Source organism: Nansenia antarctica, assembly GCF_963989245.1.
Source record: "Nansenia antarctica genome assembly, chromosome: 5".
Taxonomy (NCBI): domain Eukaryota; kingdom Metazoa; phylum Chordata; class Actinopteri; order Argentiniformes; family Microstomatidae; genus Nansenia; species Nansenia antarctica.
The window spans coordinates 6,310,849-6,338,641 of NC_137690.1; the positions used below are offsets into that span (position 1 = coordinate 6,310,849).

Consider the following 27,793-nt stretch of genomic DNA (forward strand, 5'->3'; position numbering starts at 1 on the left):
GCACCGCCAGTCTCCGTGTCTCCGTGCCAACAAGAGCTGGGGAGGAGGAGGGTCAGCGCGGCCAGTCCGAATCGCAGCAGCAGCAGCAGCAGCTCACAGGCCAAAGAGAAGGCCGAAGCCCGACCCAGTGGTGGGAATGAGAGGCTCTGTCCAGTCAGGTTTCATACCCCTACTCAGTGTGGCCCTGTTGGGCTGTCTGTCCTGCCTGTGTGACTCTCAGACCCAGGAGGGTCCCTCAGCTTCCGCGGGAGCCCCCCCGGGCCCGAAGCCGCCTCGCAGGCCGCCGCCGCCCCCGCCGCCCCACCTCATCTTCATCATGGTGGACGACCAGGGCTTCGGGGACGTGGGGTACCACGGGTCGGACATCCACACCCCGGTGTTGGACCAGCTGGCCGGGGAGGGGGTGAAGCTGGAGAACTATTACGTCCAGCCTATCTGCTCACCCTCCCGCAGCCAGCTCATGACCGGACGGTAAGCACCTTTAGATAGATAGATAGGTTGGTACTCTATTGATCCCCGAGGGGAAATTAAGGTGTTTTACTGTTATGCATGGTACCGTACTGGCCTGTTATCTGTTGTGCTGGCTGGCTGGATCGATCACCCTCACACTCCTGGGCAGGCTGATTGTATTCTGATAAAGCTTTGAACTGCAATACAGCACACAGGTATCACTAACACAACTTGGGGGGAAGGAAGGTAGTCTGGTGAATTGTTCAGAACAAGTGGCTGACATTATCAAGATAAATTCAGATTCAGATTCAGATTCATTTATTTATTCAAGGGACAGTGCATATTAATAAAAACAAAAAGAAATTGTAAATACGCCAGAGTTAGCCCGAAAGCTAGTTTTCATCCGCAGTCCCTATGCCATGATGTTGTATACGGCTCCCTGGAGGAAAAAAGTACATTTAAAAGATAAAATGTAAGTAGACCTAGGCACAAACAAGTAGACAAGACAAGCATTTAGCTTAAGGGCATAACAGGGGGTTAAAAGAGCATACATTAATCATAGGTGGTTAAAAAGAGGGTACATATAAGCACGGTAAGCAGATAAATACATGTACAGAGAACATTTGTTGTAGTTTTATATCATTTAATACTGAAAATGTAGGTCTTTCTGCATGCTGGGGAATCTGGCACTGGAGGAAGGCCTTCCCTTCCTGTAAGAGATGGGCCAAGAACTGTGGCGCAGAAGATTATGATTGGTCAAGCAAGAATAGTGACTTCATCAGGCAGGAAACTGCTATATAATGCTTGCCCCTCTTACAGGAAGGGGCTCTTTGGCTTTTTTGGCTATTTGCTTGTTGCTTTTTGTCTGCTGTTTTCTCTCTGCGCTCATGTGACTTTGCTTAATAAAAGGCCTCTTTGGAGTCAATTGATTTAAGCTCTTTGTGCTTTAGAAGTTCTACTCAATCTAATAAGAATCAATTAAATCCACAACACATTAACAAGCAAAGAAAAGGTTCACTGGTTCTGGGTCTCTGCCCCCTTCACAAGAGTGATTTACACAGACGTCAGGTTTTTGCAAACAGTATCACCGCAATTCGACTTGCTCCGACCGAGCCTCAAACTTGTGACCTCTGACTGTGTCTGTCAACACACATCCTTGCTGACGCACGTCTCCTCAAATACCTGACGTTAATCAAATATGCTATCGAAAACCCACCAGCGAGGGTGGTTGAGTTTACCATCTCAACTGGGTTACACACACACACACACACACGCACACACACACACGCACACACACACACACACACACACACACACTCGCACACACACACACACACACACACACACACACACTTTGAAGATAAAGTCATGTGATTGTGAACGGAGCCTTATGTGCAAGTGGGCTGCAGAAATGTTCCAACCACAACAACAGACAGACAGCTAATACTCTAGGAATGTTGAAGTAAAGCACATTAATTCATTGTGTGTGCCCCCCCCCCCCCCCCCCCCCCCCCACTCCCCGGCCCTCACTCCCCTCCCGCCCCCCTCCCCGGGCCTCCTGTGCCCTGTGTCCCTCCTCCCTCCCTCCCTCCCTCCCTCCCAAACCCCTCCTCCCTCCTCCCCTGCGCCCCCGCCTCCCCCGACCTCCCTAGGTACCAGATCCACACGGGCCTCCAGCACTCCATCATCCGCCCGCGCCAGCCGCTGTGCCTGCCCCCGGACGCCCCCACCCTGCCCGAGAGGCTGCAGCGGGCCGGCTACGCCACCCACATGGTGGGCAAGTGGCACCTGGGCTTCTGCCGGCCCGACTGCCTGCCCACGGGCCGCGGCTTCCAGAGCTTCCTGGGCTCGCTGACGGGCAGCGGGGACCACTTCTCCTTCCAGAGCTGCGACGGCGCCGAGGCCTGCGGCTACGACCTGCACGACGGGGAGAGGCCCGCCTGGGAGATGGCCGGCAACTACTCTACCCTGCTCTACATAGAGAGGTGAGCCACGGAGCCTGCTTCTAGACAGGTGAGCCACGAAGCCTGCTTCTAGACAGGTGAACTACAAAGCCTGATTCTAGTCAGGTGAGGGGTACAAAGCCTGCTTCTAATCAGGTGAAAAGTTAGTCATGTCTTCTGGCTGCATCTGAGAAAAGGGTTTGACTTACGTATGTTTAATAAAATAAACCTCAATATTTGGCTGCCTAAAGCTCTTATCTCCTCTCCTTTTTTCAGAACCCAACACTTTTTAAAATTGATTATAAGAGGGCTGTTTGAGATAAGCTGTTTAAACGCCTGATAAGCTGTTTGAACGTCTGATAAGCTGTTTGAACGTCTGATAAGCTGTGTAAATGTCTGATAAGCTGTGTAAATGTCTGATAAGCTAGTTCAAGGTACAAGACATTAGATATTTTTTTTACATCATGTCTCTCCGTTCTACAAAGTTTGACCCTTTCCTCTCTCCGTCCAGAGTGAAGCAGATCCTGCGGACCCACGACCCTCTCAAGCCCCTCTTCCTGTACGTGGCGCTCCAAGCGGTCCACACGCCGCTCCAGGCGCCCAACCGCTTCCTCCAACGCTACGCTTCCATCGAGAACCGGTCGCGGCGCCACTACGCGGCCATGCTGAGCTGCGTGGACGGGGCCGTGGGCGAGCTGGTGCAGGAGCTGAGGACCAGGGGTCTCTACCAGAACTCAGTCCTCGTCTACTCCTCCGACAACGGAGGCCAGCCGCTGTCCGGGGGCTGCAACTGGCCCCTCCGGGGGGGGAAGGGCACCTATTGGGAAGGGGGGGTCCGGGCGGTGGGGTTCGTCCACAGTCCCCTCCTGAAGAGGAAAGCCGTGGTGAGCAGGGCTCTGATCCACATCTCCGACTGGTTCCCGACATTCCTCTCGCTGGCGGGGGCCCCCGAGAGGGACCGGCGGCTGGACGGCCACAACGTGTGGGGGGCCATCAGCCAGGGGGTGCCCTGCCCCCGCACCGAGATCCTCTTCAACATCGACCCCGTGTCCCGCCGGCCCGGGGAGGACGACACCAGGACCCTGTACCTGAACGGCTTCGGGATCTGGGACACGGCGGTGAGGGCGGCCATCCGCGCGGGCGACTGGAAGCTGCTGACCGGGAACGTGGGAGACGGGGACTGGGTGCCCCCTCAGACCATGCCCGGGGGACCCCAGCAGTGGCAGGTGCTGGAGAAGCGTCGCGACCAGCGGGGGAAATCCGTCTGGCTGTTCAACGTCACCGCCGACCCCTACGAGAGGTCAGACCAGGCCGAGGCCCGGCCGGAGGTGGTGAAGGTTCTGCTAGCCAGACTGGCGGAATACAACCAGACGGCGGTGCCGCCCCGAAACCCCCCTGACGACCCCATGGCGGACCCCCAGCTCCACGGGGGCGTGTGGACCCCTTGGCTGGGCCTGCCTGGCAGCGAGGGGCAGGGGGACAGCGGGGAGGAGGGGGGGGCGATGGGGAAGAGGAAGAGGAAGATGAGACACTGTAAGGTGTGCAAACTGAAGGCCCTCTTTAAGAAGGTCGGTTCCCGCTTGCAGAGGTCCTCTCTGTTCTTCTAACCCTCTGTCTGAGGGAAGGAGGGAGGGAGGGAGTCAGGACTAACAGACTACAGTACATGAGACTGAATCTGAGCCACAATATGTCCGGTTGGATCAGAGCACATTAACGTGGCGAGATCAGATCAAATCTGATCAAGCGTGAAGCTTGCATCTCTTGACTTTAATCTGTTTGTGAATGAACTGTGTGTGTGTGTGTGTGCGTGTGTGTGTGTGTGTGTGTGTGTGTGTGTGTGTGATTCAATAATATCCAAGTCCTTCAACATGACCTTTTTCATTCACTAGGTGGCACTAAATTACTCCTTAGCAGGGTTGGTATGTTTTACCTGTGCTACTTCAGTGCCACGGACAACAACCTTCATCTGCCCTATTTCAGGTCACAACTTGCAATAAAAAGGTAAATTCTGATGTTCTATTGCGTACATGTCCCTAGGGTCAGCCCAATGTTCCCAATGTTCCAGCCCTAAGTTCAGTACCATGGACAGCAACATTGTGTGTGTGCGTGTCTGTGTATGTATGTGTGTGTGTGTGTGTGTGTGTGTGTGTGTGTGTGTGTGTATGTGTGTGTGTGTGTGTGCGCGTGCGTACGTGTGTGTGTCTGTGTGTCTGTGTGTGCGTGCGTGCGTGCATGCCTGTGTGTGTGTGTGTGTGTGTGTGTGTGTGTGTGTGTGTGTGTGTGCATGTGTGTGTGCGCGCGCGTGTGTGTGTGTGTGTGTGTGCAATCTGGATACATCAAGAACAGCACAGATATACAGATATATCAAAAGTTTGGACACGTTTTCCCATTCTGGGGAAGTGTGTCCAAACTTTTGACTGGTACTGTACAACATGCAAGTGACAAGGTCTCTCTCAACCATCCGTTAATCCTGGCATTGGAATTGCAAAATGTAAAGACTGCGGTAAATCAGTAAAGTACTTGGTTTTTCATTCCCAGATAAGATATGCATACTGTGGTCAAATGGTATGTCCAGACCTCAAACCTCCGTTTCAGAAACTACAATGCTTGTTCTGTTTGATGCAGGAAGTTTTCTTTAGAAATCCCTCACCAACAGTAGTCACATGAAAGCCTACGCTGTTATTATACCGTTGTTCTGCCATAGACCTACACTTTAGTTCCGTTAATATGTGTTATTTGTAGATTGTTTTGTTTTATAGATTTGATTTCTCGAGGGTTATTTCTCTTTCCTCAGGCATCAAGTGCCTGCCAGTGAAAGAGCATTGTTGTTCTCAATGCTAATGTGGCTGCTATACTGACAACAATTGTGCTCCTATATTGACTACGTCTGGATATGCATGCCTGAGTTTCGGAGTGTAGGGATTCCTTTGTTTTACTAGAGAATCATTTGTTTAACTATAAAAAACAACAACTAAATGTAATAGGCTATGAAGTACTTTTACCAATAAAAGTTGTATGTAACAATGCTATCTGAATTACGTGCGTCAAATGAACACAAATAGATAGAAAGAACACAACAAATTAAATCAAATCAAATCCAAGTGAATTCATAATTCCACATGCATTCCTTGATAACGATATACCCACTTCAGCAGAATGCCTACAGACGGAGGACGCGCATGCACGCACGGCGACGCACAATTGTCAAGTTGGCTTGTAAGTCAAGTCGCGCTTTTGATGCTGAGACCTCTCAACCTCGAGTTGGCGAGTGACGTTCTCTGAGTTGTTCTCTGAGTTGTTCTCTGAGTTGTTCGCTACTCAGACCGTTTGACTTGTCACACTCAAGGCACCACAGCTGTCGGGACTTGTCAGGGGAGAGGACATCGGTACGCGGTGCCCGTTACGCGCAGAACCTTGCTTTGCGTCCTGACGCACAGAAAAAAGAGGGGATTCTCAATGGTTATTTCTGAAGTACTTTGTCGAGATAAATCTGTGATTTTACGGTGACTGTAATCTCCCAACGGACATGTCGTCACCATCCTCTTCCCCGGGACAGAAACCGGCTCTGAAGACCGCGGGTTCGCCGCAGAGCCGCTTCCAGGTGAGCGAGGTGACCGAGGCCACATCTGGAGAGAGGACATCTGGAGAGAGGACATCTGGAGAGAGGACATCTGGAGAGAGGACATCTGCAGAGAGGACATCTGGAGAGAGGACATCTGGAGAGAGGAGAGGAGAGGCAGGCACCGATGGATCTCCGGGATCGGTTGGCGGAAAGTCGTCGGCGAGCGCAGATGAGTCCAAAGGAAGGTTTCGGGTGGTCAATTTTCAGGACCCAGGTGGAATTGGGGCGATGGACACATCTGACATGATGACCCAGAACGGGGACACTGTCAGAAGCACGGGCAGCCTTCACTCCAGGTGCTCCACGGGAGGTCAATCGCAGTTCTCTGATACCCACTCAAACACGTATTACATGAGGACATTCGGCCACAACACCATCGACGCTATCCCAAACATAGATTTCTACCGGCAAACGGCCGCGCCTCTCGGAGACAAGTTGATACGGCCCACACTCTCCGAGCTTCACGATGAACTCGACAAGGTACAGTAGGCCTATGTTGTTCCACATATTACACCTTACATTGGGAGGAACATCTCCAGAGACACCTGCTCACCCCCATACTGTTTCTCCAGAGTATATTTAAAAAAATAAAAATAAAAACAATTCTTCCTTCTTCTAGCAACTGCCAATGGCCCTAGGCCTGAGCTTAAAGTAATCACTTTTCCTTCTAAGACTGGTAGATAGATGATTCACTTACTTAGTCAAATGTATTGATTGTAAGTCGCTTCCGAATAAGGCGTCTGCTAAATGCCAAAAATGTAAATGTAAGTTCCATCTGTGTTGGTACACTATGCCTACTACAGTACTGATCCATCACACAGGTGAGAGTTATGAAGTTGAAGTTTGTAGGTGATGCTAGGCAAGGCTATTTACCTCCTCTTCTCTGGATTTATGTTTGGCTAAAATTAGGATATTGATAAGAAGTCACACTACTTACATTTTATTTCATGGAAATACAGTGTTTTACTGACTCTTTGAATCATGAACGCTTTGACACAAATCAAACTGAACGTTCTCATACAAAACCTTCCTTCTCCTAGCACGACGACTGACAATGGCCTCTGGATTGAGCTTAGATTACTTTTTCCTACTAAGACTGGTGGATAGATGATTCACTTACTTAGTCAAATGTATTTGTTGCAAGTCGCTTTGGAATAAGGCGTCTGCTAAATGCCAAATGCAAATACAAAATGTAAAATGTGAATGTAGTTATCCTTAGAGAGACCAGTGTTACAACTGTCCCTTGGTGCATTCCAATAGTCTTTCCTCTATCCCTGCATCCTCTCTCCTCGCTTCCTTTTCTAAACGCATAGGAGGAAAACATCAAAAGGAAGGAACCTTGTCCGCTCTGCTCCAATACGTTTTCGAGAAGGAAGCGAGGAGATAGGAGGAGGCAAGGAATATACTGTACGTAGGGTCCCAGAAAGACTATTGGGACGCAGGGAGTGTGTCTGACCATGCTAGGCTGGTGTGACCTTGGCTGCCTCGGTGACATTCCCTCCCACCTGAGAGACATTTCTCCTCCTCTAGCTCTCCTTTGAATGGGCAGAGTGGCGTCACAGGGCATGACCCACACATTTCCCTCAGACAATGGCCCTCTCTGACCAGGCCGACCACGGCCCACACCCCCATGATCGACGCCACCGGGCTCCCTTAACCCCCCCACCCCACCGCCTCAACCCCTCCTGCAGCCAACAACAATGCTATGCTTCTCTCTGCCCCCCCCCTCTCTCTATCACTGACTCTCCCTCCCCCTCTCTCACTCTCTCTTTCACCCTCTCTCTCTCTCTCTCTCTCTCTCTCTCTGTCTCTCTTTCTATCACACATACACACACACACACACACACACACACACACACACACACACACACACACACACACAGAGACTCTCTCTCTCTCTCCTCTGTAGCCATGCTTCATCTCTAAGGATGGGGGCAGGTCGTTGATGATGAATGACATACAGTAGTAGACCCCAACCCTAACCCCAAGACCAATGTTTACATATGGAACAGAGCTGAATTAGTAAACTTACTCCCAAGTTCACTCCCCCCTGTGACAAATTGCTAGCTTTTCGGTGGTGCTGCTGGTCAAGGCGTTGTTTCAGGAGGAGGAGTTTTTGCAATACAGAGGGCCCAAGATCAAAGTCGAGGTAGTTGGTGAAGGCATACTGCTGAATTTCACAATTGACGGAATTCTACACAGCAAAAACGTTTGGAATGATGATAGTGCCATAGTTGATGGCTGGTGTGTGTGTGTGTGTGTGTGTGTGTGGTATGTCCAGGACCCGTTTGAGGATGGCTTGGCCAGCGGGGAGGAGGCCACAGCGGCGGAGGAGGCGGCAGCAGCCAAGGAGGCGAAGGAGGCGAAGGGAGGAAGCATCAAGTTTGGTTGGATCAAAGGTGTCCTGGTCAGTGTGGAACACACACACACACACACACACACATAAACACACAGACACACACATGTACACACGCGCGCACACACACACGCACACACACATGCACACACACACGCACACATGCGCAAGCAAGCAAGCACGAAAGCACGCATGCACACACGCACACACACACACACACGTCACACACACACACACACACACACACACACACACATGTATACACACACACACACACACACACACACACACACACAGTGGTTTCTGGTCCTGTTTCACTCCTTCTCCCACTGACATGGCCTGTGTGTTCCTAACACAACCACAACCCTGTGTGTTGTCTGTCCTGTGCAGGTGCGCTGCATGTTGAACATCTGGGGTGTGATGCTCTTCATCCGGATGTCCTGGATCGTAGGACAGGCTGGCATTGGTACGTGGCTGGGACGGCAGGGGAGGCTGGTGGAGGTAGAAATCGGAGGACGGGCTCATTGTAATGCATGGAACAGAATGAGGAATGGTATCAAACACGCGTTTGACACCATTCTTTATTTCATTCCATGTGTTCCAAGAACCCGTCCTCCGATTTCTACCTCCACCAGCCTCCACTGTGGTACTTTACTGTATCTTCAAAAAAGTTTCAAACACTCATCTGACACTATTATGATTATACTTGAAGGTATTAACAGTGAGGAGAATAAATATTAGAAATATTTATAAATAAAAAAGAATATAAGTCAATACTAAACATAAAATACCTCAATTTCCTGTCTTTTACCAGGTCTAACATGTGCCATTATCCTCATGGCAACCGTCGTCACCACCATCACTGGTCTGTCCACCGCCGCCATAGCAACCAACGGGTTTGTGAGAGGAGGTAAGGGAACATGCCTTGTATGTTAGTTAGGTGACATTCACTACACTGGCTCTCCACTGGTGGAATGAGCTTCCCACGGCTGTCAGAACTGCAGAGTCACTCCCCATCTTCCGTCGGAGACTGAAGACCCATATCTTCAGGCTACACCTTAACTGCTCCTCCTGAGACCTCTACTACCCTCGAGTACTGTGTCTCCTGAGACACCTGCTTTCACCTATACTATGTCTCCTAAGATTTCTACTGTTACAGTGTTACAGTGTCTATAAAAAAGAACAACGACTGCCAATCGCCCCTGGGCTGAGCTGGATTACTCTTCCTGCTACAACTAGTGAATTGCTGATTCACTTGCTTAGTCAAATGTATCGTTTGTAAGTCGCTTTGGAATAAGGCGTCTGCTAAATGCCAAAAATGTAATGTAAAACATTAGAACACGTGCTGGTGTCGTGGCTTAGTGGTGGTAACATGTCCGCAACTATGCACATACTGTAAGTATTTATAACCCCCTGAAAGGTCTTGGGTTCACTACCCGGATCCGACAAAATCCCCAGTCTCTCATCTCCTCTGTTTCCCTCTGGGTACCGTAACTCTGCTTGTATACGCATTTGGATCCTTCAAAATACATCATACATACTACATCCTCAATTGTAACAGTGGCTGGTGAAAGGGGGGAACAAGTCGGCAACCAATCAAAATGTTCAGACTTTTATTTTAAAACACGTAAATACATTTCAACATGTTGAAAATCACAACACACACTCGCTAGTCAAGGCAAAATATTGCAATGCAATGGATTAGGTGAGTAATCCCCAATGCTACCTAGTTAACTATAACACTCATTTACATTGTTAGCAGGCTCACAAAACAAGCTGTGTTAGTTGTCTAGCGAGTGTGATTTTCAACAACTCTGAAATGTATTTACATTTTTCAAAATAAAAGTCAGAACGTTAAATCGACTGCCAGCTTGTTACCCCTTTCACCAGCAGCTGTCACAATTGTTAAAAAACGTCTTACTCAAAAACGCATCGGAGGAGAAGATCTAGGTTTCTCCCCTTAGATGTTCTCCTCCAATGACCTTTGAGAAGAAGCGGGTGTAGCACAGAGGAGAGAACGCGAGGAATCCAGATTCTAACAACTGCTAGAGGGCCAGCCAGTCCTTGCTGGTCCTTTGTGTAGGTGTGTTCCTGGTGTAACTCACCTGAGCTGGTGTCCTGTCAGGTGGAGCGTATTACCTCATATCCAGGAGTCTGGGCCCAGAGTTCGGAGGCTCCATCGGTCTGATCTTCGCCTTCGCCAACGCCGTGGCCGTCGCCATGTACGTGGTGGGCTTCGCTGAGACGGTCGTCGAGATGCTCAGTGTAAGGAACATTTCATGTTAATGAAAAAAAAAAAAGAGTGAAAATGTAATACGTACTAAACATGCGTCTGTCTGTCTGTCGGTGTGTCTGTCTGCCTGCCAGTCTCTCTGTCTGTCTTTCTGTGTCTGTCTGTCTGTTTTTCTGTCTGTGTGCCTGCCAGTCTGTCTGTCTGTTTGTCTATCTGTCTGTCTATCTATCTGTCTGTCCGTCTGCTTGTTAAAACCCCTAACAGGATTTTTATCATTGGATGGTCTGTTGTATCTATCTATCTATCTATCTATCTATCTATGAACAGGATGTAGATGCCCTGATGACAGATGAGCTGAATGACATCCGCATCGTGGGCACCCTGACCGTCATCCTACTGCTGGGCATCTCTGTGGCGGGCATGGAGTGGGAGGCTAAGGTATGATGAAGATGATGATGATGATGATGATGATAATGATAAGCAGGAAGAGGATGAGGATGAGGATGATGGTGATGATGATGATAGTGATGATGATGAAAGTGATGATGATAGTGATGATGAGGAGAAGGAAGAGGGGGATGGTGATGTATATAATGATGATGACGATGATGATAATGATAAGCAGGAAGAGGATGATGATGATGATAGTGATGATGAGGAGAAGGAAGAGGGGGATGATGATGTATATAATGATGATGGAGTGAGAGCCCAAGGTAATAAAGGATTGGATCTACATCCAGGGTTCTCTGCCCGGTGCTCAAAGTGCTTTACGTTCTCTCCAGGCCCAGATCGTGCTGTTGGTCATTCTCCTGGCGGCCATTGCTGATTACTTCATTGGAGCGTTCATCACCGTGGAATCAAAAGAACCCAAGGGCTTCTTCGGCTACAAAGGTTGGTTTGAGAGTGGGGTTGGTTTGACAGTGTGGCAGTGGGGCGGCTGTGGCGCAGGAATTAGAGTCGGCGTCTAATGATCGCAAGGTCTGTGTTTTGGTGGTTTGATCCCCTGCTGGCCACGTGTCGAGGTGTCCTTGGGCGAGACACTGAACCCCAAATTGTTCCCAGTGAGCGGGCCGGTGCCTTGCATGGTAGCTTGCCGCCATTGGTGTGTGAATGTGTGTGTGAATGGGTGAATGAAAGGCCATTGTGAAGTGCTTTGGAATAAGGTGCTCTATACGTAAGTGCAGTCCATTTGGTTGGTTTGAAAGCATGGTTGGTTTGAGATTGTGACTACTGTACTGGATGCATTCACTTCCATTTTACCTCATTCATTCAGTTCAGTTCAACACACCTGTATGTATTTTCCTCCATGGCAATGGAGGAAACAAGGCAACAAGGCATTAGCCAGATCACAACTATAACTTAGTTATAGTTAGTAGTAGTAGTAGTAGTAGTAGTAGTAGTAGTAGTAGTAGTAGTAGTAGTAGTAGTATAGTAGTAGTAGTAGTAGTAGTAGTAGTAGTATAGTAATAGTAGTATAGTAATAGTAATAGTAATAGTAGTAGTAGTAGTAGTAGTAGTATAGTAGTAGTAGTAGTAGTAGTAGTAGTAGTAGTATAGTAATAGTAATAGTAATAGTAGTAGTAGTAGTAGTAGTAGTAGTAGTAGTAGTAGTAGTATAGTAGTAGTAGTAGTTATGTGAAACACAAATGTAAAATGTTTCACACACATGGTCTGATGATGAAGTATATTTTAGATACAGTTGAACCCACATTTCATTCTTATGGAATCCGAATAACGTCCTCCCTCATCTTCCTCTCTCCTCCTCTCTCTCTCTCTCCTCCGCAGCGGCCATCTTGATGGAGAATATGGGTCCAGACTTCCGAGACGGAGAATCGTTCTTCTCCGTGTTTGCCATCTTCTTCCCCGCAGCGACGGGCATCCTGGCGGGAGCCAACATCTCTGGAGACCTGGCAGTGAGGCCTCAGTCACTCTTAACTACACTGATCTAACGCTATGTATATCCACATCTCTAGAGACCTGACTGTAAGGCCTCAGTCACTCTTAACTACAACTGATCTAACACTAAGTATATCCACATCTCTGGAGATCTGACAGGGAGGCCCTGGTTAACACTAGAACAGCCGTGCCTTGTTTACCTACTATAAGAGCCACCTCGGGGGTCAAATGACCATAGTCTTTTCAATGGGAAGCTGCTATTTACACACAACGACCACTAGTTGTCCGCCTTGTAAATTAGCCTGCCCTCTACACAGAAAAACTGCAAAATAGCGTTATACTAGCTTGAGCTTGTGATTTTGAAAATGTAAGGATACTGGGTGGTAGAACGCAAATATCTAGGAAAAGTCATGAAAGGAGGGTCCTGAAATTTGATCGAGTGCAAAGATATAACATTTGTTTTACTCACAGGGTCAAATGACCCCATCCATGTCTTTTCCTAGTTTTAATCTTAACTATACTGATTTACTGTAACACTATGTATCTCAACATCAACTAAACATCTTGACAACATGGCTTTGGTTACTCTTAAAATCCATCTCAGTTCCTCTGAAGTCTACTGTATGCAAAAGTCTAAAGCTGAATAATCGCATCAGCCGAAGTTTATTATAATATTTATGCAAAGGCAGCCTACTACTCCCACACAAGACGTCCCCTCACTGGAACAATAAAGTTATTGAATTGAATTGAATTGAATTGATGTCACCAGTAAGTGTATCATTCTGTGTTCTCCAGGACCCCCAGTCTGCCATCCCAAAGGGAACCCTGCTGGCCATCCTCATAACTGGAATTACTTACGTGGGCGTGGCTTTCTCTGCTGGTAATCCACTGTGCTGTGTATCTATCTATGGATAGAATATCATGTCAAAGCAGCAATATGCTTGTGTTTTATTCCCATTAGTTCAATGAAGATGATGCCGTGTATTGTTATTATTAAAGTTCTAATATATTCTATATTTATAGATTTATAGACTAATCTGGTCAATTGTATTGTATTGTATTCTATTATAATCCATTATAATCTAATTTGGTCTGTTGTATTATAATCTAATATAATCTAATCTGTTGTATTCTATTCTGATCCATTATAATCGAATATGTTGTATTGTATTATAATCTGTAGTATTATATTCTATCCAGGGGGTTGTATCGTCAGAGATGCCACCGGCGACCATAATGACACCATGATCAGTGACGAGAACTGCACAGACGCAGCCTGCACCTTGGGCTACGACTTCTCCATCTGCAAGGAGGGAGGCTGCCAGTTTGGCCTGATGAACGACTTCCAGGTATGCCATCGTCGCCTGGGGGAATGTGTTATCCTGTGGCTAGGGTCGATAGTGATAGGAGTACTGATAGGTAGTTGGCTAAAGCACTTATAGATCAGGAGAATCACAGTTTGTGTTAAATTACATTCCTCCCCATCATGAAGAGTTGTACTTCCTTTAAGACGCCTTTCGCCTTTCCTGGTTCACTGCTTGTTTGACAATGTGTGTGTGTGTGTGTGTCTGTGTGTGTGTGTGTGTCTGTGTGCGTGCGAGCAGTCCAGTGTTAGTCATCCACAGAGCCACCAGAGATAATAGTGACTGTTGTTGTGAGTCACAAGGCTTTCTCTGGGCCAGGGACCTGAATGAGAGCATTGACAAGCCACCCGCTGACCCCCCCCCCCCCAGGCCCCCCCGGCCCCCCCACCACCACCACCCTGCCACTAGCACAGCGTAGGCAGAGCCCCCCCCGCCCCCAGGATCGTACTGACACTGATATCACAGGCTAGGGGCCACAGGGCTGGCCAGTACACATGGCCCAATGCACTGACGTGGCATCGCTGAGACAGACACTTGTCCATCTGTCTTAAGAAGGGGAGATAGAGCTGAACAATGTACCTTGCTGTGGTCCATTCCGTGACTAGCCTTTTTTTAGAAGAGGTGGTGACCAACCATGATGGTTGTGTATGAGAGGGGAGGCCGGTGGAGGGATGGAGGGAATCCAGGGGAGGCTGTCGGAGGTAGAAATCGGAGGACGGGCTCATTGTCCCACAAAGACATTTAGATTTAGATTAATTAGACCCCTATACTTTCTTTTATTTTTATTTTTTATTTTTTTGTTGTTTCTTTTTATTTTACTACTCAATCTTTTCAGTTTGTAAAGCGTCTTTGAGTGTCTAGAAAAGCGCTATATAAGTCTAATGTATTATTATTATTATTATTATTATTATTATTATTATTATTATTATTATTATTGTAAGGCATGGAACGGAATGAGGAATGGTATCAAACACATACGTTTAATAATTAATTAAGTTTAATAATTCCGTTCCATGCATTACAATGAGCCCATCCTCCGATTTCTACCTCCTCCAGCCTCCCGTGGACTACGTACCTGTGACGTGCAATATACTGTACAGTTCAGCCACACCTGTGTTCATGTAACCTCCTGTATACATATCTGTGTATTGACGTAACCGCCGGTTTTAAAAGCATGTTTCGATGGAATACACATTTTAGTTTCAACAGACAATAAAGTATGCACTCTAATCTAATCTAATGGTTAGCTCGTACATGTTTCTGTCCCCTATTTGTTTTGATGTAGCCCCGTTTTAAAAGCTTGTTCAATGCAGACAAATCAATATCTAATCTAATCAATATCTAATCTAATCAATATCTAATCTAATCTAATCTAATGGTTAGTTCTGACATGTTTCTGTGTCCTCTGCTATACATGCTGCTATACAGTCAAGGCTTGTCTCCCCACTACGAATACTAACCACTCCTAGGGTATGTATCTTAACCCACCCTCAATAAAATCACTTTTAGTTTTGTTCCAATGTCTTTTGGAACAGTGTCTTTCTGGCTCTAGTTTAACCTCTCTCCACTCAGAGCCTGTGTTTGGTGTGGCTGGTGTTGATGAGGATAATGGAATACCCTGTGGTGTTGTTTGTTTGCCTGTGCCAGGTCATGAGTTTGGTGTCTGGGTTCGGCCCTCTGATCACAGCGGGTATCTTCTCTGCCACCCTGTCCTCTGCCCTGGCGTCTCTGGTCAGCGCCCCCAAGGTCTTCCAGGTCTGGAACAGTATTCATACACATATTACAAAACACAATATAACAAACAAATAATCAGATCAGTAATCAATCAATATGTTTGTCTGATTATGTCCCTGACCTGTTTACTTTTCCCTTCCTGCCTGTCTGTCTGTCTGCCTGTCTGTCTGTTTGCCTGTCTGTCTGTCTGCCTGTATGCCTGTCTGTCTGCCTGCCTGCCTGTCTGTCTGTCTGCCTGTCTGTCTGTCTGTTTGCCTGTCTGTCTGTCTGTCTGCCTGCCTGCCTGCCTGCCTGTCTGTCTGTCTGTCTGTTTGCCTGTCTGTCTGCCTGTCTGCCTGCCTGCCTGCCTGCCTGCCTGCCTGTCTGTCTGTCTGTCTGTCTGTTTGCCTGCCTGCCTGCCTGTCTGTCTGTCTGTCTGTCTGTCTGTCTGTTTGCCTGTCTGTCTGCCTGCCTGCCTGCCTGTCTGTCGGTCTGTCTGTTTGCCTGCCTGCCTGCCTGTCTGTCTCCCTGCCTGTCTGTCTCCCTGCCTGTCTCCCTGCCTGTCTGTCTGTCTGTCTGTCTGTCTGTTTGCCTGCCTGCCTGTCTGTCTGTCTGTCTGTCTGTCTGTTTGCCTGTCTGTCTGCCTGTCTGTCTGCCTGCCTGCCTGCCTGTCTGTCTGTCTGTTTGCCTGCCTGCCTGCCTGCCTGCCTGTCTGTCTCCCTGCCTGTCTGTCTGTCTGCCTGTCCGTCCACCTGCCTGCCTGTCCGTCCACCTGCCTGCCTACCTGCCTACCTGCCTGCCTGCCTGTCTGTCTGTCTGCCTGCCTGCCTGCCTGCCTGCCTGCCTGTCTGTCTGTCTGTTTGCCTGCCTGTCTGCCTGCCTGCCTGCCTGCCTGCCTGTCTGTTTGTCTGTCTGTCGGTCTGTCTGTCTGTGTAGGCTCTGTGTAAGGACAACATCTACCCAGGTCTGGGTGTGTTCGCTAAGGGTTATGGGAAGAACAATGAGCCGCTACGTGGCTACGTCCTCACCTTCTGCATCGGCCTGGCCTTCATCCTGATTGGTGGGTTCATCTGTGCATTGCATTACTTGCGCCACAGCTGAGTTGAATAAGGGATTCTGATTGGCTGAAAGGGCATTCTACAATGTCCATTATTTCTTCGATAACTACTGCACTGTTGCAAAAGATACGTACTCTAATAGCATTTGTTATCTGTCATAAAGACATACTGAAGATGCATTTTATTTTAGATTAGATTAGATTAGATTAAACGTCATTGTCATTGACAGAGTACAAGTACTAAGTCAATGAAACGTAGGTTGGCATCTAACCAGATTGCAAATAGTGGCATAGTGCCATAAGACATGATTATGTATTCTAACCCATTCAACCTGTGTAATCTACTGTGTATAATGTATTTATTTGTGATTTCTCTCCTTCTAGCTGAGCTGAACATCATCGCTCCCATCATCTCCAACTTCTTCCTGGCCTCGTACGCGCTGATCAACTTCTCTGTGTTCCACGCCTCCCTGGCTAACTCACCAGGTAAGGTCTGATGCTAACTTACCAGGTAAGGTCTGCTCTGATGCTAACTCACCAGGTAAGGTCTGCTCTGATGCTAACTCACCAGGTATAGGTGGCTTCCTACTGTTTATCCTGTTTTAAGTAGTAAACAGGACAGCATCCTTGTGTTTCGAATCAAGGTATTTTGTATTTTTGTATTATTTCTGTACCCTACTCATGCAACAGAACAGATACCAGGTATATCTGTAGATTGTTTATTTCATTGTTTATGATTCTTCCGTTGTTTGTAATGTTTTATACATGTGGAACCCTCTGGTTCTACATGGAACCGAAAAGGAGGGTTCTTCAAACCCATTTGGTTCTGTACTGTACTGTACAGTAGAACCTTAACGTACAAAAAGTATTACCATAAATGAATTACCTTCTGCATTTAATATGTCTGCTGTTAAAAAGCTTTAGGAATGTTCTAGCTGTGATTAAGTGCATGCGCTGAGTGTGTGCAGTACTGTAAACTCCTCTGTCCCCTTCCACCAGGCTGGCGTCCAAGCTTTAAATACTATAACAAGTGGGTGTCGCTGGCCGGGGCGGTGCTGTGCTGCGTTGTGATGTTCGTCATCAACTGGTGGGCGGCCCTCCTGACCAACTGCATAGTCCTGGCTCTCTACGTCTACGTCAGCTATAAGAAACCAGGTAAACACAACCCTGGGCCCTGTGCATTCTGGGAAAGAAGGTTCTACCGAGGACCTAAAAAGGGTTCTTTGGCGGTCCCTGTGGGAGAACCCTTGGTGGAACTTTTTTGGGTTCCACTTAGATGGAACCCAAAAGTTTTGGAAGCCAAAAGTAGTTGGAAGTCTTTTTTTCTAAGAGACAGTGTATTACACTTTTAATGTGAGTGTATAGTATTTGTCTTGGATTGCAAAGTTCGGCCTTTTCACTTAATATATTGGACAGTACAGTGCATCACTTCTTAGAATACTACTTACACTGCAATACTAAGCTCGACTGCCTTTTCACTCTCTCTTTCATGCTCTCTTTGTAATTCTCTTTCAACGCTCGCCCTCTTTCCTCTCTCTCTCAAGTGTTCAAGCGTTAGCTACAGAATTGTACTCTCCGGTTCTCTTTAACAGTATATTCTTTGGATGTTTTCATTACATTTTGTTCATGTCATGACCCTATCTCGGATATGTTTCGCTGTGTATCTCTTTGGCAATATTGTTTGTGCTCCACCGTCTTTCCAATGAAGCATTTTAATTGAATTTGATCTTTTTCCTGTATCAGATGTGAACTGGGGTTCGTCCACCCAGGCGCTGATCTATAACCAGGCCTTGTCGCACTGCCTGCATCTCACTGGTGTAGAGGACCACGTCAAGAACTTCAGGTCATTGTTTTTTGTATGCCGTTGTTGTTGTTGTTGTTGTTGTTGTTGTTGTTGTAACTGTTTAAAAAATATATATAAGAAAAATAGAACATAACGTAATACAGTAGAACACATTGGCGAGAATCATTAACAGTTTTTTTTATGCTGTTGTTGTTTTAGTAACTGTAATAAAAAACTGTATATATAACAGTATATAATACAAACAATAAAACAGAACTACAGATAATACAGTAGAACACATTGGTAGAAGTGTCATGAATTACTACTGAAAGTTGCCCATGCAGTGCAATGCAGCCTGAGGTGCTTGTACAACATCATGTACTATATATGTGGTGTTTGTGTCTCTCCTCCCACAGACCCCAGTGTCTGGTGATGACGGGGTACCCCAACTCTCGCCCTGCTCTCCTCCACATCGTCCACGCCTTCACTAAGAACGTGGGGCTCATGGTGTGTGGCCACGTCCGCACGGTAGGTATCACAACCGGCAAAGACACTAAAACAGTACGTCATATCAACAAAAATACAACTCTCCACAGAGAGAGTTAGAAGATAGAACTACTACTAGTTAGAGATAGAACTACTACTAGTTAGAGATAGAACTACAGTACATACAGTGGACCTATCTCTCTGGCACAGATCTATACTATTCTTGGACTAAAAAGCAAAGGGATAAAGGATAAGTTCAGTGTTTTTATGTAATCAGATGGTTCCTTAGTATGAAAGTAGTCTATGGGCCAAGATAAATTGTGATCCATGGTTTTGGATTTTTGTTTGAATAGCGACTACTAACTGTAGCTACTGCTAAGAAAAAAAAACGATGGAAGTGACCACGTATCAAATTGCACGGCCGAATCAACTCAAAGACGTGGTTTGATGTTAATTGAGAACAACGGCTGCAAATTGAAAGCTGGTCTAGCTGCCACAATCAATTTAATTGAGGATGATTGAACACTAAATTAGGTGTTTCTCAGTAGTAAACTCAGCCTAGTTCAGAGGCCACAGCCCACAATAATTAATACAATCAATCACTTTATTCTCACAATTAACAGCTTGTCCTTACTTTGTTTGTCCTACAAGGCGTCCCGTAGGCCCAACTTCAAGGAGCTGTCTCAGGACCTGGCTCGCTACCAGCGCTGGCTGTTGAAGAAGCGCATCAAGGCTTTCTACACACCTGTGTTTGCTGAGGACCTGAGGCACGGAGCACAGTACCTTCAACAGGTGGGCCACCGTACCTGTCTGATGTCTGCTGGCTGCCACAGAGCTGCTTCTCTCTACCACACCTGCATGAGTAGTATCTGCAGTAACCTGGCACTCGCCACTAGAGGGTGCTATAGTGCTTGCAGAGACTGTGCCTTCTCCCTAGTTGTATCCCTATAAGTCACTGGTCACTGTTTGCCTAGCAGATAGCCGCAGGTAGCAGACCCCAGGGCCCAATTGTTTTCTTTTCTCTGATCCTGAGGATCAGTTCCAGCTGGCTGATTTCCCCCAATACGACTCAAAATCAGCCAGATAGATCCTGATCCTGATCCTGGATCAGAGAAAAGAATCAGGATCATTCTGATCCACATTCATAGTTTTGAACAACTGGGCCCAGGTTGCATGTCTCTTATCCCTAAGGGACCAGTTAATATCCCCTCGTATGTCGAAAAGGTAAGGCCTAGGCTTTAACTCAGCGGTGTCAGCTGAGATTTTGTACATTATTACAATATGTGTTCCAAGCCACTAGTCTGAGCGGACACAGTAGTAAGTGGTCCTCTGTGGTTCAGTTGGTAGAGCATGGGGCTAACAATGCTTAGGTTGTGGGTTAGATTCTATATATAACTGTATGCATTCACTGTAATGTAAGTCGCTAAGTTGATAAAAGCATCAGCTAAATGGCATATATTAGTACTAGTAATAGTAGTAGTAGTAGTAGTAGTATAGTAGTAGTAGTAGTAGTAGTAGTAGTAGTAGTAGTAGTAGTAGTAGTAGTAGTAGTAGTAGTAGTAGTAGTAGTAGTAGTAGTAGTAGTAGTAGTAGTAGCAGCAGCAGCAGCAGCAGCAGTAGCAGTAGCAGTAGCAGTAGTAGTAGTAGTAGTAGTAGTAGTAGTAGTAGTAGTGGTAGTAGTAGTAGTTGTTAAAGTTCCTGAGTCCTTCCCCAGGCTACCGGTCTGGGTCGTCTGAAGCCCAACACGCTGGTCATGGGCTTCAAGAACAACTGGAGTGAGGGGGACATGAAGGACGTGGAGATGTACATCAACATAATACAGTAGGTGTCAGCTTTCTACATTTACATTTGTTTTTATTTCCCCCCCCCCCAAAATAATGCATATAAAATGTTTCAAATAATCATAAAAGCATGAAAGAAGTGCAAGAGTTTTGCTTTTCATAATATCCCGATTTTCCTGAATATGTTATTAAAATGTCTTGTCGGGTTATGATTTTAATATAGGCCTGTATTACCGATATTCATATCAGTTACACCTTGTGTATCAGTGAAGTCATTACCATTAGCTTGTAACCTACGTATTATAACAGGCTGTTCAGTAACAGTAACTTGCTGCCTAAATGTATGGTTTGCTATACTAGTGTGCGTATCATCGTGTGCGTTTGTGTTTCAGTGACGCGTTTGACCTTCAGCATGGTGTGGTCATCGTCAGGCTACAGGAGGGGCTGGACATCTCTCATATTCCATGTCAAGGTGCATTCCTCTAAGATGTCACGCTGTGTGCGTTCATTATGCTGCATTCAAGTGCTCATCGAAAATAGGAAACTTGGAAATATCGGTCTGCGCAACTCGTGTTACTTTGAAATCTCTGAGTTTCCCACTATGAGAATTAACAATAATAGGGATCTCTAGAAAAACATCCCACACTAAATGTTGTTCTGTCTCTCCTCCAGATGATCTGCTGACGTCCCATGAGAAGATGAAGGACCCTATGAAGGACGTGGTGGTGTTAGTCAACCTGGGGAAAGAACTAGAAGAGTCTGAAGAGTCTTTCCCCACCAAGACCACCAGCTCTCAGAGCAGCCCCCTCATAATTAGAGGTAAGATTTATACAACGGAGTCATACGGAGTCATTACACAACATCACTCATTCATTCATTCATTCACTGTGAGTATAAATGGTAAATGGACTGACTTATATAGCTTGATTCCAAAGCGCTTTACAATGGCCTCTCATTCACCCATTCACACACACATTCACACAACAATGGCGGGAAGCTACCATGCAAGGCGCCAGCCCGCTCATTGTGAGCAATTTGGGGTTAAGTGTCTTGCCCAAGGACACTTCGACATGTGGCCAGCCGGGGCTCGAACCGCCGATCTGCCAACCTTGCAATCATTAGACGCCGGTTCTACCTCGTCCGCCACAGCCGGTGGCTGGTGTTCATTTTCTAAATGAACCATAAACGTGAGTTGATGTTTTGTCGGTACATTCTGGGTAGGTTTCCCCTTCATATTCTACCTAGACTAAAGACTACGCTCAATGGGGACTCTGGGACTGGTCCTGTGCAGTAGGTCTGTCTTTGACATGAAGCCTATCGTGTAAATAAGAATGAGACTTTCTGAAAGACTCCAAAAGAGGTCCGGATGTCAGTTAAACAATATTTATTGTAATAAGCAACATCAGATTACATCCACTAGACTCAGATAGATGGAGAATTGCCTGTCGAATCCTGCAAGACTGAAGATCTCCTGCCTTGACCAAGCCCTTTTGTATCCCTGGTCTCATTTCAATTTCCATGGGAGACATATAATGCTTACCATATATGGTCATTTTCTAATGCTTACCATATATGGTCATTTTCTAATGCTTACCATATATGGTCATTTTCTAATGCTTACCATATATGGTCGTTTTCTGACACATCACGTCCCTAGTTCCTGTGCCACAGTGATCCAGTCTTATCTAATTCCCCTGGGGGCATCTTATAGGGAACACCCATCACTTTAGATAACTAGGATTGAAGCCACGTCTATTTTCACATTCCAGAGTGTCGGCTTAGACTCGGCTACACAAAGAGGTCAATGCATTAGAGTGGCGTTTACAAGCTGCCCCCTGGGCCTGCCTGAGCCTGCCTGAGCCTGCCTGTCCCTGCCTGACCTAAAGGCCTGGGAATGTGTTTGCTATGTGTGTCTGTACACCCCTCAGTCAGGATACTGGGTTTGCTATGTGACATGGTGGTTGATACTGTGCCTCTGCCCATGCCTCTAAAATATTCACAGACTAAATCTATGTGACTGTCTGTATGACTGTATACAGTGTCTGTTATGTGACTGTCTGTGTCTGTTATGTGACTGTCTGTGTCTGTTATGTGACTGTCTGTGTCTGTTATGTGTCTGTCTGTGTCTGTTATGAGACTGTCTGTGTCTGTTATGTGACTGTCTGTGTCTGTTATGTGACTGTCTGTGTCTGTCTGTGTCTGTTATGTGACTGTCTGTGTCTGTTATGTGTCTGTGTGTGTCTGTTATGAGACTGTCTGTGTCTGTTATGTGACTGTCTGTGTCTGTTATGAGACTGTCTGTGTCTGTTATGTGACTGTGTGTGTCTGTTATGTGTCTGTCTGTGTCTGTTATGTGACTGTGTCTGTTATGTGACTGTCTGTGTCTGTTATGTGACTGTCTGTGTCTGTTATGTGACTGTCTGTGTCTGTTATGTGTCTGTGTGTGTCTGTTATGTGTCTGTCTGTGTCTGTTATGTGTCTGTGTGTGTCTGTTATGTGACTGTCTGTGTCTGTTATGTGTCTGTCTGTGTCTGTTATGTGACTGTCTGTGTCTGTTATGTGACTGTCTGTGTCTGTTATGTGACTGTCTGTGTCTGTTATGTGACTGTGTGTGTCTGTTATGTGACTGTGTGTGTCTGTTATGTGACTGTCTGTGTCTGTTATGTGACTGTCTGTGTCTGTTCGCCCCTCAGACCCCAAGAGCAGCCAGAAGCCCCTGAGCCTGACAGACCAGAGGCTGCTGGACTCCAGCCAACAGTTCATCAAGAAGCAGGGCAAGGGCACGGTGGACGTGTGGTGGCTGTTCGACGACGGCGGTGTGTTATTACTATGTTATAACTTCTTATTTATACTGTATATAATTAAGTAGAACAGAATCAAACGTATTTATCCAGCCGAAGAAGAAGATAATGATAATAGATAATGTAATTGGCTTTACCTCAAAGGTATAGATCATACTACGCATCATACATGAAGTTAGTAAAAGAGAATCACTACACCCATACACAGTTGTGTATGTATGAATAATTCATGCTGTTATAAAGGCTGTGATTTACAAAAGTCATAGCAAGTTTGATCACAGCAAGTACTGTATAGTACCAGTCAAAAGTTTGGACACACTTCCCCAATTGAATGGGGATGTGTGTCCAAACTTTTGACAGGTACTGTACATACTAGTAAGGTTTGATCCTGAAGGTGAGGGATCTTCCTGATGGACGTGTTGTGAAGGTGACTGACCTTCCTGAATGTTCCAGGACTGGCCTTGCTGATCCCCTACCTCCTGACCAACAAGAAGAAGTGGGGCGACTGCAAGATCCGCCTGTTCATTGGTGGCAAGGTCAACCGCATTGACCACGATCGCAGAGTGTGAGTTATGGTTCACATCAATGATAAAAAAAACAAAAACTCTCAGAAGGGCCTTTCAAATGTTCCAAGGACGCTGTACAAAAGAAAACACTAAGCAAAACGGTCTAGGGCAAAGAAACTAAACTAAAAGTATAGGGAAAACAACTGTTTCAATAGGTGGGTTTAGAGTCTGGTTGTCAATGTGGAAGTATTACAAGTTGTAATTTACGACTGAACAACTGACTGAAACTGCATTAAGACTGTACACTGGTACTGGTTTGTCTTATAGTCAATAGTTGTACAATATGAATGGTTTGCGACTCGACTCACGAGTTTCCGTTTTCATTTGTGAATCCACATAGGGGATGTTTGAGAAGGTAAATGGACTGCACTTATATAGCGCCTTTATTCAAAGCTTTACAATGGCCTCTCATTCACCCATTCACACACCAATGGCGGAAAGCTACCATGCAAGGCGCCGGCCCGCTCACTCTGAGCAATTTTGGGGTTCAATGTCTTAAGAAGCTGTATAAACTGCCTTGTTGCTGCTGAGTCTTTTCTTCTCTTTTTGTCCTACCAGGATGGCCACTCTGCTCAGCAAGTTCAGGATAGACTACTCTGACATCAACGTCCTCGGGGACATCAACACCAAGCCCAAGAAACACAAGTAAGAAATCCACAGTGTACAAACCAAAATGTTCAATACGTGACAGCAGCTGGTGAAAGCCGGGAACAAGTCGGCAACCGACGAAATGTTGTAACTTTTATTCTGAAAAACGCTGTTGAAAATCAATGACACACTCACTAGTCAACTGACACAGCTTGTTTTGTGTTATAGTTAACTCTGTAGAGGTGGGGATTACTCACCGAATCCATCGCATTGCAATGTTTTGGCTTGACTAGCGAGTGTGTCATTGATTTTCAACCACTTTGAAATGTATTTAAATTTGTCAGAATAAAAGTCTGAACAATTTGATGTTCAAATGTACGAAAGATGTTCAATATGTAACATGTCACAAATGGAATTATGTGAAGCATCTCTCACATCTGAGGCCTCGCTAGGGACCCCTGTGTCGATGTTGTAATTATAGAGTCGCTTTCCCAGAATGATATTTAGCCTCCTCCTGTACTAACACGCCTGTTTAATAGGCATCCTCCATACAAAGCTTTCTAAATGTGTTGAAACTGTATTCCTCACATCCTCTCCTCTGTCGTCCTTCCACCAGCGTGCTGAGCTTTGAGGAGATGATCGAGCCGTACAAGCTGAAGGAGGAGGAGATGGAGCAGGAGGCAGCAGAGAGGCTGAAGGCCGAGGAGCCCTGGAGGATCACTGACAACGAGCTGGAGCTCTACAAAGCCAAGGTCTGGATGAGAATTGAATTGAATGGAATGGAATTGAATGGAATGGAATGGAATGGAATGGAATGGAATTGAATTGAATTGAATTGAATTGAATTGAATTGAATTGAATTGAATTGAATTGAATTGAATTGAATTGAATTGAATTGAATTGAATTGAATTGAATTGAATTGAATTGAATTGAATTGAATTGAATTGAATTGAATTGAATTGAATTGAATTGAATTGAATTGAATATGATAGAACCTTGGAGCATCAGAATAGAATAGAATAGAGTGGGCTGAGTTGATCCAGTGGTCTAGCACCGCGGTCTACAGTGCACACATATTATGCCCATGCCCTGCTGACATGCCCTCTCTCCCTTCTTCTCCTTACTTTCCTGTCTATCTTCACTATTATCTGTCCAATACAATGAAACATATGAGAGGGACTGCCACAAAAATAACTATTAAACTGTTAAAAATAACATACTTTTATTTTTTACAAATAAATAAATAATACAATAGAATAGAATACAGTAGAATAGAATAGAACACAATAGAACCCTGGAGGAAACTAGAAGTCTACAAGGCCACTGTCAGGGCCACAGAGGCTGACAGTATGTACTATCTGAGTCTGTTAAGCATTTACTAGAGACTTCTGAACAGAATAGGACACTGGTTGAACACTGTAGCCTCAAGCACGGAGCAGAGAACAGAGAGTCCTATCTCTACGGGATCAGGTCTTTGATTCAAACTCATAATCTGTAATTAAAATCAGAAAGACTTTCTAAGAGTGCCCTTTTTTTCCCTCGCTTGCAGACAAACCGGCAGATCAGGCTGAATGAATTACTGAGGGAGCATTCTAGCACAGCCAAACTCATTGTCATGTAAGTATCCAACTACAGGGGGGGGCGTAGTGGCGTAGCACACTAATGTGCATACCGCATAATTGCATAAAGGTCTCTGGTTCGATTCCGGCCGTCGACATATCCTGCATCTGGATGATCCGTCCTCTCTCTCACCCATCCTTCCTGTCAAATCTACTGCCCAATAAAGCAGAAATGCCCTAAACACATTAGTTTTTGTATGCAACTGCCAATTCTACATAAATACACACATCTAAGTTGGTGGCATAGAAACACAATACATCCAGTTTTATGATAATAATGATAATAATTGCTTGGATTTATATAGAGACTTTCCACCATATATCTGTGCTCAAAGCACTTTACATTGTATGGGGACACCTCATCCACCACCAATGTGATACTACTGTTGACTGTAACGTGTGTGTGTGTGTGTGTGTGTGTGTGTGTGTGTGTGTGTGTGTGTGTGTGTACGCGTGCATGTGTGTATGTTTGCGTGTGTGTGTGTGTGTATGTGTGTGAGTGTGTGTATGTGTGTGTGTCTGTCTCTCTGTATGTATGTGTGTGTGTGTGTTTGCGTGTGTGTGTGTCTGTCTGTGTGTGTGTGTGTGTGTCTGTCTCTACCTGTGTGTGTGTGTGTATGTGTGTGTGTGTGTGTGGGTGTGTGTGTGTGTGTGTGTGTGTGTGTGTCTCTGTGTGTGTGTGTGTGTGTGTGTGTGTGTGTGTCTCTGTGTGTGTGTGTGTGTGTGTGTGTGTGTGTGTCTCTCTCCAGGAGCATGCCGTTGGCCCGGAAGGGCACAGTGTCCAGTGCTCTCTACATGTGCTGGCTGGAGACCCTGTCCAAAGACCTGCCTCCCATCCTCCTGGTGAGAGGCAACCACCAGAGTGTCCTGACCTTCTACTCTTAACCCCCCACACCGTCTCACTGGCACAAACACGTGACCGACCTCCAACGTGGAAATGTGGTTGAAATAATGTCAGTATGTTGTTGTTTCAAAGTTGTGAAACGTTGACGTTTAATGTTCAATTTCCTTTCCTTTCCTTTGTGTCCGAAAGAAAAATTGGAGACAGTGATTCAACCTTGCTCCACAATAAATGAATAAACGCTAAAATGCCGGCTGGGTAGATGGATACATCTTTGGAGGGGGATGGGGGGGGGTTAAGTACGTTAAGTTTTAAAGTATGAATTTATTCAGCCGTGTGAGGTAGAGTTTTTATGTTGGGAACGGTATATAGAATAAAATGTGCCTTTGTACGGTTGAAAGCGCTGAATTGCATCGCCTCAGCTGTCAAGTCACGTTAAGCATTCACTAATCTCTATGACTTTTATGTTCCCTCTCAATAGGCCTTTTCACACTGCACTTAGCCTCGAGCTAAGAGCTCCCAAGAAACTGCAGTGTGAAAGGCCCACTTAGAAACACCATTTGTAGAAAAATACTGTGGTTGTTAGCATAAGTGCTGCTTTTTTACAGTATATCATATTCACACAAGCACAGTAATTGCAACTTTACATAATACAACTCTGGAGTTTCTAAAGGTGGAATCATACGCGCTTGT

General features: G+C 46.0%; 2 protein-coding genes across 2 annotated transcripts; both read left to right on the forward strand.

Moving 5' to 3' along the window:
* Positions 1-136: 136 nt before the first annotated feature.
* LOC308158465 (arylsulfatase I) lies at positions 137-4,000 on the forward strand (the record flags this gene model as incomplete). The annotated part of the gene is made up of 3 exons (XM_080532093.1): positions 137-471; positions 2,103-2,435; positions 2,905-4,000. The coding sequence occupies 3 exons, from the start codon at positions 137-139 to the stop codon at positions 3,998-4,000; spliced, it is 1,764 nt and encodes a 587-aa protein (XP_080388219.1).
* Positions 4,001-6,132: 2,132 nt separating this feature from the next.
* On the forward strand, positions 6,133-27,144 carry LOC308158464 (solute carrier family 12 member 2; the record flags this gene model as incomplete). Its single annotated transcript, XM_080532092.1, has 26 exons — positions 6,133-6,495; positions 8,297-8,422; positions 8,762-8,837; positions 9,186-9,281; positions 10,497-10,636; positions 10,932-11,042; positions 11,387-11,495; positions 12,390-12,517; positions 13,296-13,380; positions 13,701-13,849; positions 15,512-15,619; positions 16,514-16,637; positions 17,019-17,120; positions 17,634-17,789; positions 18,378-18,477; positions 18,834-18,945; positions 19,555-19,695; positions 20,618-20,724; positions 21,077-21,156; positions 21,357-21,503; positions 23,378-23,500; positions 23,939-24,050; positions 24,610-24,696; positions 25,256-25,391; positions 26,190-26,257; positions 27,009-27,144. Exons 1-26 carry the CDS (start codon positions 6,244-6,246, stop codon positions 27,142-27,144), a joined length of 3,111 nt encoding a protein of 1,036 aa, XP_080388218.1. The 5' UTR covers positions 6,133-6,243.
* Between the last annotated feature and the right edge of the window lie 649 nt (positions 27,145-27,793).